At 37.5% G+C, this 16002-nt stretch overlaps 1 protein-coding gene across 1 annotated transcript; it reads right to left on the reverse strand.

Moving 5' to 3' along the window:
* Nucleotides 1-297: 297 nt before the first annotated feature.
* On the reverse strand, nt 298-6085 carry LOC118222331 (SLIT and NTRK-like protein 1). The gene is made up of 2 exons (XM_035407823.1): nt 5065-6085; nt 298-4185 (listed from the first exon to the last, which is right to left on the reverse strand). Exon 2 carries the CDS (start codon nt 3948-3950, stop codon nt 2664-2666), a length of 1287 nt encoding a protein of 428 aa, XP_035263714.1. The 5' UTR covers nt 3951-4185; nt 5065-6085; the 3' UTR covers nt 298-2663.
* Between the last annotated feature and the right edge of the window lie 9917 nt (nt 6086-16002).

Genomic DNA, 16002 nt, shown 5'->3' on the forward strand with positions numbered 1-16002 from the left:
GTGGAACAGAATTGACTGGCAGTTAGGATGACTCCTTGCAAAGAGCTGTCCTGATTGGTTGTTAAGATTCAGGCATGGTGAGATTTGGAGTGGCTGATTTCAGAGACTGGGGCTGTCAGAGGTCAGATTTTTTTTTCTTTTTCTTACAGCTTTAATTTATTGATAACCGTCAGGATGTGACCAAATATGAACATACAGTACATGTTCTAAACAAACTTACATACTGCACCTTTAATGTAGCTAGTTAATAAGAGCCATTCAAATTCCTACATCAAGTTAATTTCTGCGTGCCGAATACAGATTACAATCCATTTTCTTTATTGTTTCCTCCAACCTGTAACAGGTTTTACCATTTTAGGGGAAAATATGAGACAGCAATGCAATTTCATAGCATTTCCATCAAGTCTGCATTTTTATGAAGACAAAGGAAAAAGCTTTTTTTGATTTACAAACAATCACGTCCAATGGATTGCATCACTTTCTGCTGATATTGTACAGTTTACACAAAGTAATTGCACTAATACAAATTTTATACTTGGTGATATCATTTATGGCTTTTGTGACTTTAGAAAGATGGGTTTACTGCCACATGTCTGACATGGACATAATCACATTTGCTCCACATTTCTGAATGAAATAATGCTTGGCATTCAATCTAACATGCCTGCAACACTAACATTCCAATTTGACCTTACAACCTTAAAAAATACATTTCAAGTCAAAAATGTTCACGTCTCCATTGGAGAAAAACAACCCTTCCCCAAAATGTATAGCTGGTGCGATGGTAAACTAATAAACACTTTTCTTAGTCTTTCCACAATTGATTTGATATGAGCATTCCTGTACCCTAAAGTGAATTGTGTAATCATTCATTAAAAGAAGACTGTGATGTGTGGCATGTTTCTGTCTCTTTCTATTTTTAAAAATGTCCAGATACTCATTTAAGCATATGAGCTTTCCTCAAAGTTTCATTTTAAATAGCCTTTCTGTTTGTAATTGCATTTAATTTGTATGTCTTGAACACGTTTACACAGAGGTATCAGTGTAAATTGATCTGTTCTAAGAACTCCCACTTTTAGTGTAACAAAGCAAACAGATGGGGAAGTGAAAGTGTGAATGCTGTATATTATTACATGATTTTAATTCTTTATTAAATGAAAATGTAAACCCCATCAGTAATCACAATAATAGATTTAGAGGTGTGGATAATAATACTGTATTATACATTTCTTCACCACATTGGTTGCTTTATACAGTTCTTTTAAAATTAACCATACACAGCCAAATGATGACAAGCATTGACAAGCCTATCGAAGCTTTTTAAACATGATTTTTTGTGATTTTTGGATAGAAACAAATCCAAAAATTAATTTAGCAAGTAAATGGATGTTGTATTCTTGGTTTTAAGTATGCAATTCTATTAGAATGTAAATCCATGTACAGCATGCTTGTCATCAAAACTGAGATTCCCAGTCTTTATTCTGAAGATTGGAGATACAAAAGCTTGCATTAATCATAATATGTTTCTTCCCATTTTGGATATAGGACATAAAAAGTAATATTGCAATTGCATTACCTTTTTGGTCATTTCAAGTCCAAGAATGCTTTGTGTAACCTAATGGATTTGCAGCTTAAATTATCTTTTTTGAATGTGATAAATAGCTTTTTACAATATTCCACAATTATTAGAATGGAATGCTTTTGTGGAGCAGTGCCATTAAAAATGCATTGTGGTCCATCTGAACTCAGTACACTGATCAAACTGTCTATGTACATACTGAAACATCTTTCATTTAAAACATTTTAATTTGAAAAAATATGCCATTATAAAACCCTCAGATGTTCCTGTTTTTCTTTCTTTCTCCAATAAACCTATTAACACAATATCACAAACCATGTTACAGCATTACTGTTGCAGCGTAAGCACAAGAGTGACATTAATTGGTCATGCCTATCCGCTTCAGAATCTCCGAATGTTTACAATTGGCACATTATAAGGATAACACATTTTACATTCAGAAGATGTCTCAGCAGAAATGCCATCTGCACAAAATATAAATAATCCTGATACCCATTTACAATCAATTTATAAACAAATACATGCATATACATGTCGCTTTCCTTGTTTTTTTCTTTTTTCCCAGCTTCTGTTTTGTAGCAGTTTGAAACAACAAATACATTTTTTTTTACTGCATGTTCACAAAAAATAGAGAAATGGCACTTTGAATATATTCATATTTCATTTTATATATTTATAGCATGAAAGATAAGTTGACTATGCCTCTTGATAAAAATGATATGGATCTCATTGGTGTGTTGAGACCATGCGGATCATGCAGGTATAATAGTCAATTATGTACATTACATTCATGCCCTCGTGCAGAGTTTTGGACCTAGTCTTTCTTCTCAAAGGTTCAGTGTGATTGTAGCAAGTATCCGAATATGAGAAGATCTATACATATATTACAGTTGGTTCTGCAACGATGACTCACTGGCAGTACAGTCAACAGAGACAAATACAAAAGGGGCAATATCCGAGACATTGAAAACAGAGTTTTTATCATTTGTATCTAGTCTTCAGTGGTCACTAGAACAGTACACAATATTGTTTGTTTATTCTTTTCTGTTTGTATTCCTGGCAGCTTTCTTTACAATTCTCTCCGCTACTGGTCGGAGAGTGAGTGGGTGCCACAATCATAACCCCTGTGAGATCCATCAGCGTGGTAAGGCCCACTGTGCCAGTACGTTGAGTCGCACACTGTCTGCAAAGAATTTATCTCCGATGCTGAAGAGTTACCCTCTCTTCGCTTTGATCTTTTACGGTTGCGCAGGATAAAGACGAGCATTCCAACAACTGTGAATGCAGATGTTACAAAAACCAACAGCAGCCCAGGGACCAAAACAGAGATGGATACTCTGCTTGGCTCCAGATATGAGTTGGAATGTGTCCCTGCATCTGCAGAGGAAGTGCTGTTTTTAGATAAAGACGTGGGTACAATTTTGCCATAGAGTAGGGGACAGAGAATGTCATTTCCAATGGATCGGAAATCTCTTTTCCACAATTCCTCTGGAGATTCACACTGTAGATCACTTACGATGACCTCTGACCCGAGCTTCTCTGCCCATTGCTTAAAGGGTACAATGCTGCATGAGCAATTCCATGGATTACCATGCAAATCAATTTTTATTATGGACACAAGCTGATCTAATAAATGGGCCACAGGAATAAATGTGAAATAGTTGTTATGCAGGCTAATTTGTGACAAGGAAACTCCAAGGAAAATATTCATCGGCAGTGATTTCAACAAATTGTTGTTGAGAAACAGAACCCTTAGATTGGGCATTGGGTTGAATGTGCCAGCCATTATAAGATGTATGTCATTATATTCCAAACTGAGATATTCCAAGGTTTGCAATCCAACAAATATTTCCATATAAAGAGTATCCAGGTAGTTCTTATCCATATACAGCCATCTTAATTCAGTGAGATTTTGAAATGTGTTATTTTCAACTGATTTTATATTGTTTGCCCCCAAATCAAGAAGATTAAGTTTTTGAAGTCCATATAACTGGTTCTTTTTTACAGCGGTAATGCTGTTGTCTCTTAGATTTAGCTCGTGCACATTAAGGGGTCTAGGTTTCACATCAACCAGGGTCTCAATTTTTTTGCTATCGCAATTAACCCTCAACCATTGCCTAGGCTCAAGCAGTTTGCAGCTGCACGAGCGTGGACAGGATGCATTGTACAGTTTTTCGCTCCTCTCGTTTACAGTTGCTGTAGCTGTGGGTTTGGTTTTCAGCTGCCAGTTTTCCCGTGATTTTGAGCGTCCTTTGTGTCCAGATCCAGGAGTTGGAGACTCTTTTTCGCTATTTATTTTAGAAGACGTTGGGAAGGGTCCGGTATTGGCGTTCTGGTCCCTGGTGGGTGGCGCAACCAAGCTGGTGTCCATCCCGTTCTCTGAAGGACACAGGTCAATTTCTGATGTCTCGTTCAAATCGTTCCCCTGCAGTCGCGTCGGGGCCTCGCAAATGACCCTGCCGATCAAAGCATTATGCGGGATATTCTCAAGCCATTCCTTCAGGGAAACGAGATCGCAGTTGCAGTCCCAGGGGTTATCTTCCAGTAAAACCTCAGCAATCCCTGGTATTTGTTCCAGAATTCCTTCATATGGCAGCGTTTTAATTCTGTTCCCGCGGAGGTCGAGGTGGGTTATTGGAACATGTTGAAACACATTATTAGGAAGTGCGCTGATGAGATTATCATTTAAAATTAAAACTTCAAGTTTATTTAAATCTCTGAAAACAGCTGGGTCAATATCTCTCAGTAGATTAAAATCAGCCTGTAGGTATTCCAGGTCGTCCAACCCTATAAATGTACTCTTTTTGAAAGACCGGAGCTTGTTGTTATTTATATGTAATCGTTTAACAAGCTGCAATCCAAGAAAAGCTCCTGGAACGATGTCATGCAAACCGTTGTTTTCCAAATGTAAACTAACAGCATTGTAAAAGTTTGCAAACTCATTGGGGAACAGTCTGGACAAAGAATTCCCGTGCAGTAGTAAGTGATAAAATTGAGAACTCGGGCCAGTCAAATGATGCAGATTAGAAAAGCTCTTTTTTTCGCAGTCAACGTGCAAATCGCCTTCTATTTCATTGCAGGAGCAGATCTGCTCTTTACAAATGTCCCTTGTAACATTTCCAATGGCAACACAAAGAGCTGCCTTCAGCATCAAAATCCAAAGCAGCATTTTTAATACGAACAATTCATCCCCGATATCAAGACATGAATGCAATTAGGCTACGGGATGGAGGAATTTGTCAGGGATTTTTTTTACAACTGAGCACATATCCCCGTCTAAAAAACAAGAGGACCGTCAGTGACTGCGTCCATTCTTACCGATCTAACCACATCCAGACATGTACTGTTAGTTTAAAATGATCACAAAAAACCTCTCGTCGACTGAATCCTTTTGAAAGTAATATCACCACGTCTTTGATGATAATAAGAATAAACAAGACGCAACACCACCCAGCGCATTTTGTTTTAGTTTGGTGATAACTGACCTTGCATATTTTACAAATCCGTGATTTTCTTGCAGTGCGGTGTTTTCAATGGGTGCTGTTCTCTATCCTCTGGTGCTGAAATCACGCCCCAATTCGAAGATTTACTCTAGTTCACGGTGCCTTGGAAAAAATCCGCAATCCCTGCATCTTTCCGTTTCTTCCCTTGCTCTCTCAGTTCGCGTCTCGTGTTTTTGGACTGTGAAGACGGTTAGCAAAAGGCTCTGTTAGTTCCAGCTTTGTGCTCGCTGGAAGATCGGACACCCTCTGCTGAGCTGCAATGGCAAAAATCCATCTGCTGAGGCAATGCTGGAGCATGAAATATCAATCCACACACTGGGCAAGCGTTAACATGTTCGCAATAAAAGACGTCGAGCTGCTCAAACGCTTTGTCCGAATGTACTTCTTCAGACTGAAAGGGTTTTGTTTTTGGGTCCCTCTCCGCTCGGCGTCAAGATCTTTGCGTATTCGTAGTGTATTTTAAAAATCGCGTTTTGTTTGCTTCTGTAAGCAGTCGTTAGCCTATCATTCATAGCGAATCGGCTACATAACAAGCCCTTCACATATATGCTATGATCCTTTATCTTGACATTACTAATTAGGATTATCAGGAAACAATTCAGGTTGCAGATTGAAAGCGTGCAAGCCCTGTTTTTAATGCAGCTGATACTTTTGTAACAGCGAACTGCAGTTCGATGCGGTTAGATAATTAACTACACTATGCACCCAACAGCCGAACCTAAGAAATAATCAGACTTGGTGAAAATGATAAATCTAGTGTCTAGATGAACTGTGTATGCATCCGTGGTTTCAGAATGCGAACAGCACGCTTTGTTAAAATTGTGCGTTGCCTAAATAAAATGTGTGTATGTAGCTATAATCAACTGCATGATCCAATTGTTTACAAATTCCACGACCTATTTCGCCGCATAGACGTTCTCTGCAGAGGGTTCATTATATCTGTGGCTAATTAATGAAAGACATTCAGGCAGCACGCCACAGCTCTGACAACCTACTGTATCACCATCGTAGCGAGGCTGCTTATTGAATACGTAAGTCGCTCTGAAAAGGAAAGGTGTATCAACTTAATTTAATTAGGCTATGCTGCTACATCTGTTGCATTTTTACAACACCAGGCTACGTGTTTAGTCATATATTAGTTTATTTCTATAGGGCTTTGTTGCTAACTACTGCAGTAGACTGTTGCAATAAATAAATTAATAAATCATCCACCACACGATATTTAATCCAGGTATCCATTAGCGGTTATTGTTTAAGTTACAAATATATCGTTCTCCGAATGATATTACTTAAATGTTAAGTACTTTCCCAGGTTTTACAGAACGTGTAGCTAATGAATAAATAGTCATGGATGTCAGGTAAAGACTGCTTTAAAGGTACTGTATGAAGACTAGCCTACTGCTGCACGCATGTTGTCTTAGTGCTGTTGTTATACAGATACAGGTATCCATACCCCACCCTTAACAGTACAGTACCTGCTTCAATGTATCTTAATGTATGCAAACAATCCCGTCTTTCGGACTTTCAGCAAAGTACAATTACCCTTGCCCTTTTCCTTGTGTGTATTTACTAATGGCTGCAAACTATTTATTCCAATTTCACAATGCATGATTCTAAAAGCACTTCATGTGGCATAGTTCACACTCTATGTTGCGTTTATAATGAAAATGAGTCCAGTAGCATTTGCATCTTGCAGAAGTTGTATTTTTCACGAAATACCAGGTGACTGAAGCAAGCACATACACATATTTAAGAGAACTTAAAATGGGTGGAAAATATTTTAGCTACATCCAGAAATAGATCACACACTCAACCATGATGACTGACCTTAAACACAAAATATTTGTTTAAAATTTGCACGTGTGAACTGTACATACACATATCTAGCCATTTATGTCAACAAATACATTCATCTAGATTTTACATTTCTCCAGAATGTTACTCACTTTATTATTCTGTGCTCAAAAGTAGCTGAGAATACAAATCTTTTTATTCAGCCACATGCTGTTCTAGCCTTCATTTTATATAATTATTTATATTGTGTGATGCTCAATAATCATTTTACACTCATTGAATCTCAAGCCCCTACCTACAGGATCCCCAATTTAGTCATCTAACCATCCCTCAGTCTATCTGGCAAAATAAATCCCTCCCACTCCACTTCAGCTCATATGTGAGCAGCATTCAGATGCAAAATGGCGACTGTGCATCACTCAAGTGGGTGGCACACATTTCAGTGATTGAGATGAGTCAAACATTTTACATATGTGTAAAATTATATTTGAATTAAAATAATATTTTATTATTTTTAATATTTTTATTTAGTTTACTAGAACATGATATACAGTGTCTGTAATACCTTAATTCAGCATAAAAAGTCAAGCAACTCATTTACACAAAGCATATGCCTACACTGTATAAATATGTAAACAAACCCTCAAACAAGCCGTATCCTGAAGCAATCCTATCAATGTATTTGTTTATCTTGGCATCCCAGGCCATTTGATGTCTTTAAATGTTCGGTCATCTCAAAGACTCCACGAAGCATAATACAAATCAGTCCTCTAACATTTATTTGGCATGTCATGTTAAAACCTTTCAAGCGCAAATATAGTACTGGTCCCTCACGCATATGCAGCATATTCATGGTGTGGAAACTACTTTTTTCCACTTTCAGTATAGCGCAAACATACATTATTTGCTTTATAAGGAGAAACAACTGTAGCTTTTTAGAGTTGGAACAATGGTATATAACTTTCTATATACATTTCTCTACATTACGAGCATTTGCGTGGATGTTCTTCACAGAGGCTTTCTGCTGAAATTAGTTAATATGTTGCATACATTGATCACACATAAAGACCGCATTTTATTGAAATGGTACAATTAAAAAAATGTGCCTCAGTCCAAACAAATGAAATTGAGAGCTATGGTAGACACTGCTTTGATGGCTACACTCTCAGTGTTAATGCACCTTCTGGATTTTCTGCCATTGATGTAATGGTGAGTTGCCACTGGCAAGTCATGTTGCAGTTGTTTCATTGTTCATTTAAGGGCACGACATTAAGACAGTAATGTGCCTACTTTGGCTAGTGCACAACACATGCATACCCTCTTGTCTGTTACATACACAGGGGCATGCAGAAACATGCATACAATATCAAGATTACAACATGGAGTATTATTATTCTGTATATAAAAAAATACACTATAATAAAAAATACATTTCATATTGGTCAGTCATAATATTTATCCAAATTAATAATCACACTAATGAAGGTATGTAATAATTTGATCAATCATGGCAATACACATCAGTATTTAAACAAATTCATGAGGTTGAGCATATTTGTCAAGATCCAGCGAAACATTAAGATCATAGCAGACCTAATTTTATGTTACATCATTACAAGACTATGAAAGGTGAACAAAACATCACTTGTTGAATGCTTGAGTATTGATTGGTCTGAGGATTGTGAGACAATGGAGGTGGAGGGTCCATTGGCCAATAACCTCATACAGTACCTGTTTCTCAGCAAAGGAGAATGTTTCTATGAATCATCTGGAGTTTGTATGCACATAAGAACCTTTTCACCTCAGTTTCAAGTTTTATAAATCTCAATTTGTGCATTGATTTTCACATGAGTTTAGGATCAAAACTGTGTGTACAAACAATTTATAAATGTGGCCCTGGACCTTGGATCAGCTGCTGTTTTATAGGCTACTCAATGGAACCGAAATTGCCCACCCCACGTTACTTGTTAAGAACTGAATTGAATAAATGTAACACCAGGAGGTGGCTGCTGTGTGGCTCATTCAGTTAAGACATCGCATGGATGAGCCCAAAAATCTCAGTTCGAATCCAGACTGTGCCTGGTAGCTCCAGAGGGCGACACTGGCGTAAAAAGAAGCAAGCTGGTGACACCAAGGGCCAGATGTACATATATAAAACTTGCAGCATCAAATATGGTCTGACAAGTTGTCTGTGTGAAATGACTGTCTTATCTACTATGGCTACAGCTAATTATGCAATCAACAATGATTTCTTGTCATTCTTGTTGCAAAGATTCTCTCAGTGCATTATCAAAGCCTATACTGTACCTGTGTCTTGCTTGCACCTTGTTTGACACCTGCTCTTTAGAGGTAGAGAAAATTAATGCAAAAGTAAACTTGATAATTGCGTGAGCTTTAGTTGATTCAATGGAATACATAATTACTTATAATATGCCTGCCTGGTATTTACGCAATCCTCCCTTAAAAGCATACGCATTAGGGGAGAGAAGCGCACCTTGCGATGACTCACTTAGATAACACATACTGCGGTTCCAACGCCGTGTGCCTGTTTGATGCTTAACACACTCACATTTTTGTGACAGAACGCGTCATATCTGCACCTGGAACCAGACGCAAAGGGCTCAGTAAACCTGGGCCCGAGTGTTTAAGAGGAGAACCGCAGACATCTGCACTGTCTGGAAACAGTAGTGAAGATCACACATGGAAGGGGCTTTAGCTGCAAATGGCTAACTGGACATTCCGAATGGGGGGTTATTGCCACAAACTGAAAAAAAAAAAGAAATAATAATAATAATAATAAAATGTGACTTCAAGAGAAGATAACAATATCCTCAATTTTCTGTTTTGTTTTATACTGTTTGATAATTAGTGTCATGTATATATTTTTTAATTCAGGAATTAATAATTCAGTAATTCTTCATTTTTCATAACATGCTAGGTTGACTGAAATTACTGAAAATCATATATGCATACGTATTTCCAAAATAATTGTTTAACTTGTGTGTCCTGCAATTGGCTATCATGGAGTTTTGTTTTTGATGATGTAAGCAACAGGAAAATTAAGAAGCAGAAGAAGCTGTGGAAAAAATCTGGGTTGGTGGGTATATGTCCACTCTCTCCCGGAAAGTCAATGATTGATTCAATTGTGACTCATTTTAATTAAATACATGTCAGATATATGAGTGAGGATACATGAACTCCATGTAACATACTTATGCAAGTAACATCATTAAAATATAAATAAAAGATCAGATGTGTTGACATCAGAATGAAAATATATTTGCTGCAGGTTTTATCCTTGCACAAAATAACATATTGTTGAAAGATCAGCATGACATGCCATCACAATACATTCAGACTTGGCAACCCTAGACTTTAAAGAAATGCAACCAAGTTCAGAAATAAGCAGATCTACTTTAATTGTGTTTCCCTCAACCAACCGACCAAGAGTTATGATTTTGGGGAAAGGCCCAATAAAGATTTTGCACATCTGAAAATGTTTCATTCTTAAAGACAATAGCTCTGTTATTTGGGTCCATTACCATCAACTTTCACAGCCCAGCTCATTTTCCCTAAAGCAGCCAGAGCTCCACAAATTAATTATGACCTCAAAAATCATACACACTTATTAGATCTCATTCCGATAAGGATTTTAAATGAATGTGTCTATTATGAACCAGCACACCTCGAATATCATCATTATACATCTCTATCAGTGAGTTTCATCACCAAATATTTCGAATCTCTGAGCAAAAACTTGATTGCAGCCAAATTAGATCTAATTTTTAAAAAAAACAGCCCTCCCTGTCAAAACTGATACCCCCAAAACTTCAAAATGTCTCACTTTTCTATGCTCTCATAATATTCCAGACTGGTCACACATATATTTTCATCCTGACTAACCATGGTTGCTCACAACCATAATGGCTGTGAGTTAATTTATATAATTATACATATCATCAAAATTATAAATAAATAACCACTGATACCCTAAAATTACAGATTATAATTTTCCTAAATATTAGTTATTATAATTGCCTAGTTATTTATAATTGGCAGATATCAATTTGGTAAAATAATGAGAACCTTAAAGGCAATGATTGAGAGTCTATAATGGTACAATATAATTGCCACTGCATAAGGACCCCGTGGTTACTCACCAGGTGTCTACAGATTACATTTGTCGTTTTTGTGAAAGATGTACTTCCTGTCCAAACAGGGCTCTCCTGTAGTATTCCATATAGCTTGTCCTGTGGAATGTAACCAGTGGTTCATGGCATATCAGTGGAGTGCACAAGCTCGACTGCAGTGCACTACGTATGTTGATGCACAGTAACTAGCAGATGGTGTTGGGAGTATCATAGTACAGTTACAAGGTGATTACAATAAATGCAAGGGGAAAAAAGATTTGTTTTATTTTACACATTATGGTTTCACCCTGTAGAAAATTGGTCCTTTTACATACAGTCTCTCATTTTTAGGGCACCATAATGCTTGGTACAAATGTCTTCCCAGGTGTTTCTGATTAGGCAGGTGTATTAAATTGCCTGATTTTTCCTAACAAAAAAATCGTTTTGTTAGGATGTGTGTAGGATCATCAGACCCTACACACCAGCCAGACCTCTCCATTCTGCCACCTCTGGACGCTTGGCACCTCCCCCTCTTCGTGTCTGTACTTCCCGTTCGCGTCTGCTGTCTGTCCTGGCCCCTTGCTGGTGGAATGACCTTCCTGTGGTGGTCAGAACAGCAGAGAATCTGACTACCTTCAAGCGCAGACTAAAGACTCATCTCTTCAGGCTGCACCTCTCCCCACCCCTCCCTAGCCTCTAGTTTAGCTCAATGTACCTAGTTAGGCTAATGCGATCACGTTAGTTTTGTATTTGGCAGGATTGTTTGTTTGTTTGCTGAACAGGTTACCCTACAGGGCTGGAGTCCTGATCTATGTGGTCACTTCTGGCACTACGATCTTTACTTCACTCTAGTGTGTTTTTCTGCACCTCTGCACCTTGAACTGATGCACTTGTTGTACGTCGCTCTGGATAAGAGCGTCTGCTAAATGCCTGTAATGTAATGTAATGTAATGTTATTGGCACTTGTCAACATATGAACCAGAGTTGTGCCAATGAAAGTCAAGGAAGCCATTATGAGGTTGATAAATAAGAAAAAACAGTCCGATTCATTACAAGAAAACATATTGGCTATCTTAGCTTACACAAATTAAACAAGTTGTATGCCAAAGCAATGCTACCCAATGTTTTCTCAATTATTTTTATGAAATTAGCGTGCTGTCCACCAGGGGGCAGCACCAGCCCTACTGACAGGTATGGCTGCAGCTGTGAGTCACCATAATCACATCAGCTATGGCCCATTACCTAATACTAGGGTCTAATTCTCCTATACCTGGTTATCAGTTGGCATATTGACATATGTGCATATATGCCGAAGTTGGAATATTTTTTATCAAACCCAGAAGTTCATATCAGCTACAATGCATTTGATAGTATACCACATATTAAATTACCTTGACATTACTGTGTTCATTAATAATATTGATAGTGTTATAATTTTACTTGATTTGTTATTCAGTTTTGTAATATAATATTTTTGTAATATGCTACATGTCGTTACTGGGAGTATAGATAGCCTAGGAGAGCAAATACAACTGTGTTTCTTCAACATGCAAAATCTCAGAACGGACGAGTGATTATTTTTATTCAACCCTGGTAAAACCGAGGCACTATTTGTCAAAGTCGAAGCTTCTCCTGAATGTAACCACAGGAAGTGAGACACAGTGATTGCAACAGATTAGGTTTACAATGGATACACCAATCACTGCTCATTCAACTGAACTCGACCACAAGGATTTTTGTTCTAGCAGTAAGAAGCGTGAGTAGAATAATGGCAGATGTGCTTTCAGGAAGTGGGTAATGTAGTCCTACCTGCATTATACATGGTCCGTATGGTTGTTTGCCTGTAAGTCTACCCTTCTCTTTCACACTGTACTAATAAATATATAATGTTTCCGACCTTTCGACTTGACATGCAATTTTCATGCTCATTTAGGCACAAACTTTTAAAGACAATATTAAAAATTGTATGCAATCGCAAAAAAAGGAAAAGAAAAACAGACCTGCAGATTTAATAATGCATGGGGAAGTTGAGGAAAGTGGGTCAGAAATGCATTTCTTACCATGATATACTTCAGTTTTTTAATGCGTTAAATGTATGACTCATAATCCCATATGCAATACCAATGGAACAGATACAATGCATTGACAACATCCTCTAAATGTGTGTTCTCATTAGATAAGTGATTTTGATCTTTTTATGTTTTTATCCAACCATCCATAATCAAGTGTAAATAGATGATCTTAGCATTTCCACAAAATTTCTCAAGCAAAGGGATTTCCTCATTCTATCTCCCATATTATTAAGAGCAATACTTTTCGAATATCATTTTTTTAACTGTAACTGAATTAATTCACTATAAATTATGAAATTATGAAATTATCACATGTGGTAATGATTTTATTCGATATCCCTGCTCTTTTTATCAGTACCCCTTGGGTATGCACCAAAAGATGGTCACTGCTTCAAATAAATAAATAAATAAATAAATAAATGTCATTTGCACAGTGCTTTGTTCTTGATTTCTAATTCTAATGTTTGCCTTTTTTTAAATTCAAATTCATATGTTTCTCATTGCTACCTTTGTCTGAAAATGTGAATATAAACTTTGTTTTATTTATTCACCCATTTTAACTGGGTGAATAAATACATGTGATTCATTGCTCCTGGCATAAATTTATGGTGTACTTCCCTTTAATCACCCTCTTAACGCTTCTTCACCTTAAAACAGGGTCGTGCTCAACCAGGCTTAAATATTGTTTATCCACACAATCCTTTAAACTCACAACACACAACCTCTCTCATGCATCACCTTCTATTTTTTTTTCCACTCGTTAATCATTTAAAGCTGTTACCTCATAGGCTACAGCCCATATTTTTCTCCATGGTTGGTAATTAAGCAACAAAGAAACTTGAATTATGCTTATTTTATGGATATAATTTACTGTGCGCTCAAAGCAGCTTAGCCAATCAAGGCAGCACTGCTGACATCCAAAGACAGATGAGAGAAGAGGGATCTATATAAAAGACCATGACAAACTGAAGCACCTACAATGTTACATACAGTATATTTAAATGTCCATGTATCCTAGTCTATATTGGGGAGGGCATGTAGACCTCAAACCATCTTAGTAAGCAAGTGCCCATTGGACTGCAGTTGGTGCCAGCTGTTGGTCTGCCAGAGCTTTGCAGATTAGATTGGCACTACAGCAGTCTGCTAGTGGCAGGACCATTTAGATTCAGTACCATCTATTTTGTATTCTTTTAACAACTGATCCTCAGCTCAGCTGCTTTGACTCAACTGTCCCCTAGTGGATCCTACTAGTGCCCATTTGCAAAATGCTGGCAGATCAACAACTGTGTCAATCTCAGGCCACTTATGTCCAGCTAGTGTGCACTGTATATTGGCTGAGTGGGATTACAACCAGAGATTAGAAAATTGTTGCAGAAAATTCAGTCTGAGATATTTATTTGTGGTTGACGCATCCAAATACACTACATGGCCAAAAGTATGTGGACACCTGACATCCAACATTATCTCATCCAAAATTATGGGCATTAACATGGAGTTGGTCTACCCTTTGCTGCTATAACAACCTCCACTCTCCTGGGAAGGCTTTATGCTGGATTTTGGAGCATTCAGCCATAAGAGCATTTGTGAGGCTGTGCACTGATTGAGCGATTAGGCCTGGCTTGCAGTTGGCTTTCCAATTGATCCCAAAGGTGTTGGATGGGGTTGAGGTCAGGGCTCTGTGCAGGCCAGTCAAGTTCTTCCACACCGTTCTCAACAAAGCCATTTCTGTATGGGCTTCGCTGTGTGCCCAGGGCTATTTTCATGCTGAAACAGGAAAGGGCCTTCTCTCAAACTGTCAGGGAAGCACAGAATCATCTATAATGTGATTGTATGCTGTAACATTAAGATTTGCCTTCACTGGAACTGAGGGGCCTATCCCAAACCGTGAAAAACAGCCTCGGACTAAGTGGTGTCCATATATGTTTGGTCATATAGTGTACCATAAATAATTGCTTTACTTCCAGTTGTTCATCCACAGTAACTAATGATTATTTTCATTGTTTGAAAAGAAGTTGCTGTGTGGATGAAATGTTTTCATATACTGTAAAATGTAAGGAGGAGATTTCTGCACAATTTAAATAATCTGCACAGTTGAAAGGTTAAACAACTTTGTGAATCCAGTTTTTTTACTTTTTCACTGAAAAGATAAGTATATAAGCTTGACATATTGTTGTGTAAAACAGCATCCTGTCACTGACTGTCACTGTCTTGTTGGTGTGCCGAGTCTGCAAATAATGTGGACTAATACCCTCCTTGAAATCATACATTAAATCCCATTCATATTTAAAGTAATCAGACACTGATTCAAAGTCATCAATTCCCCTGCTCTTGGATTTAATTCATTCATTTGGCAAGCTCTCTGGGTATACAATAAATTGGTCTAAAAGTGATTTTATGCCCCTTTCCCACAATTAAACATAAGGTTTCCTCGAAGGTTGCCATTTAAAATAGTTTGAGGCCATCTATCTTACCTTGGTTTGAAAATACCTAGGGAACCAAAACATATAAGCTCAACCTTGCAAACTGCATTACAAAGATAAAGCAAAATATTGATAGCTGGAGAGTTCTGCCACTGTCTATGATTGGATGTTCAAATTCTATGAAGATGGGTTCTCTCTTCAGGTTTCTCTACCTGTGTCAACATCTCCCTCTTTTTCACACATCAGCCATTTAAAAAAAAACTGGATTCCATAATTGTATCATATATGTGGAACTAGAAGTGCTACTTAATTCCCAAAGTCCACTTACAAATTTCCAAATTAGTGGCTAGCTATGGAAATGAATACAGCCATTGATATTCAAGCCCAATAATTTTACTCACTGGAGTTTTATATTTGAAAAACTCCAAATTTTAAATCTGAAGTTTTCAATATACAGTCAGGTCTATAAGTATTTGGACAGTGACACAATTTTCATCATTTTGG

The sequence above is a fragment of the Anguilla anguilla genome, chromosome 3, assembly GCF_013347855.1.
Source record: "Anguilla anguilla isolate fAngAng1 chromosome 3, fAngAng1.pri, whole genome shotgun sequence".
NCBI classification, from domain to species: Eukaryota; Metazoa; Chordata; class Actinopteri; order Anguilliformes; family Anguillidae; genus Anguilla; species Anguilla anguilla.

Excerpts from the sequence above, each read along its gene's own strand:
- LOC118222331 (XM_035407823.1), bottom strand. The coding sequence starts at position 3,950 with ATGGACACCAGCTTGGTTGCGCCACCCACCAGGGACCAGAACGCCAAT.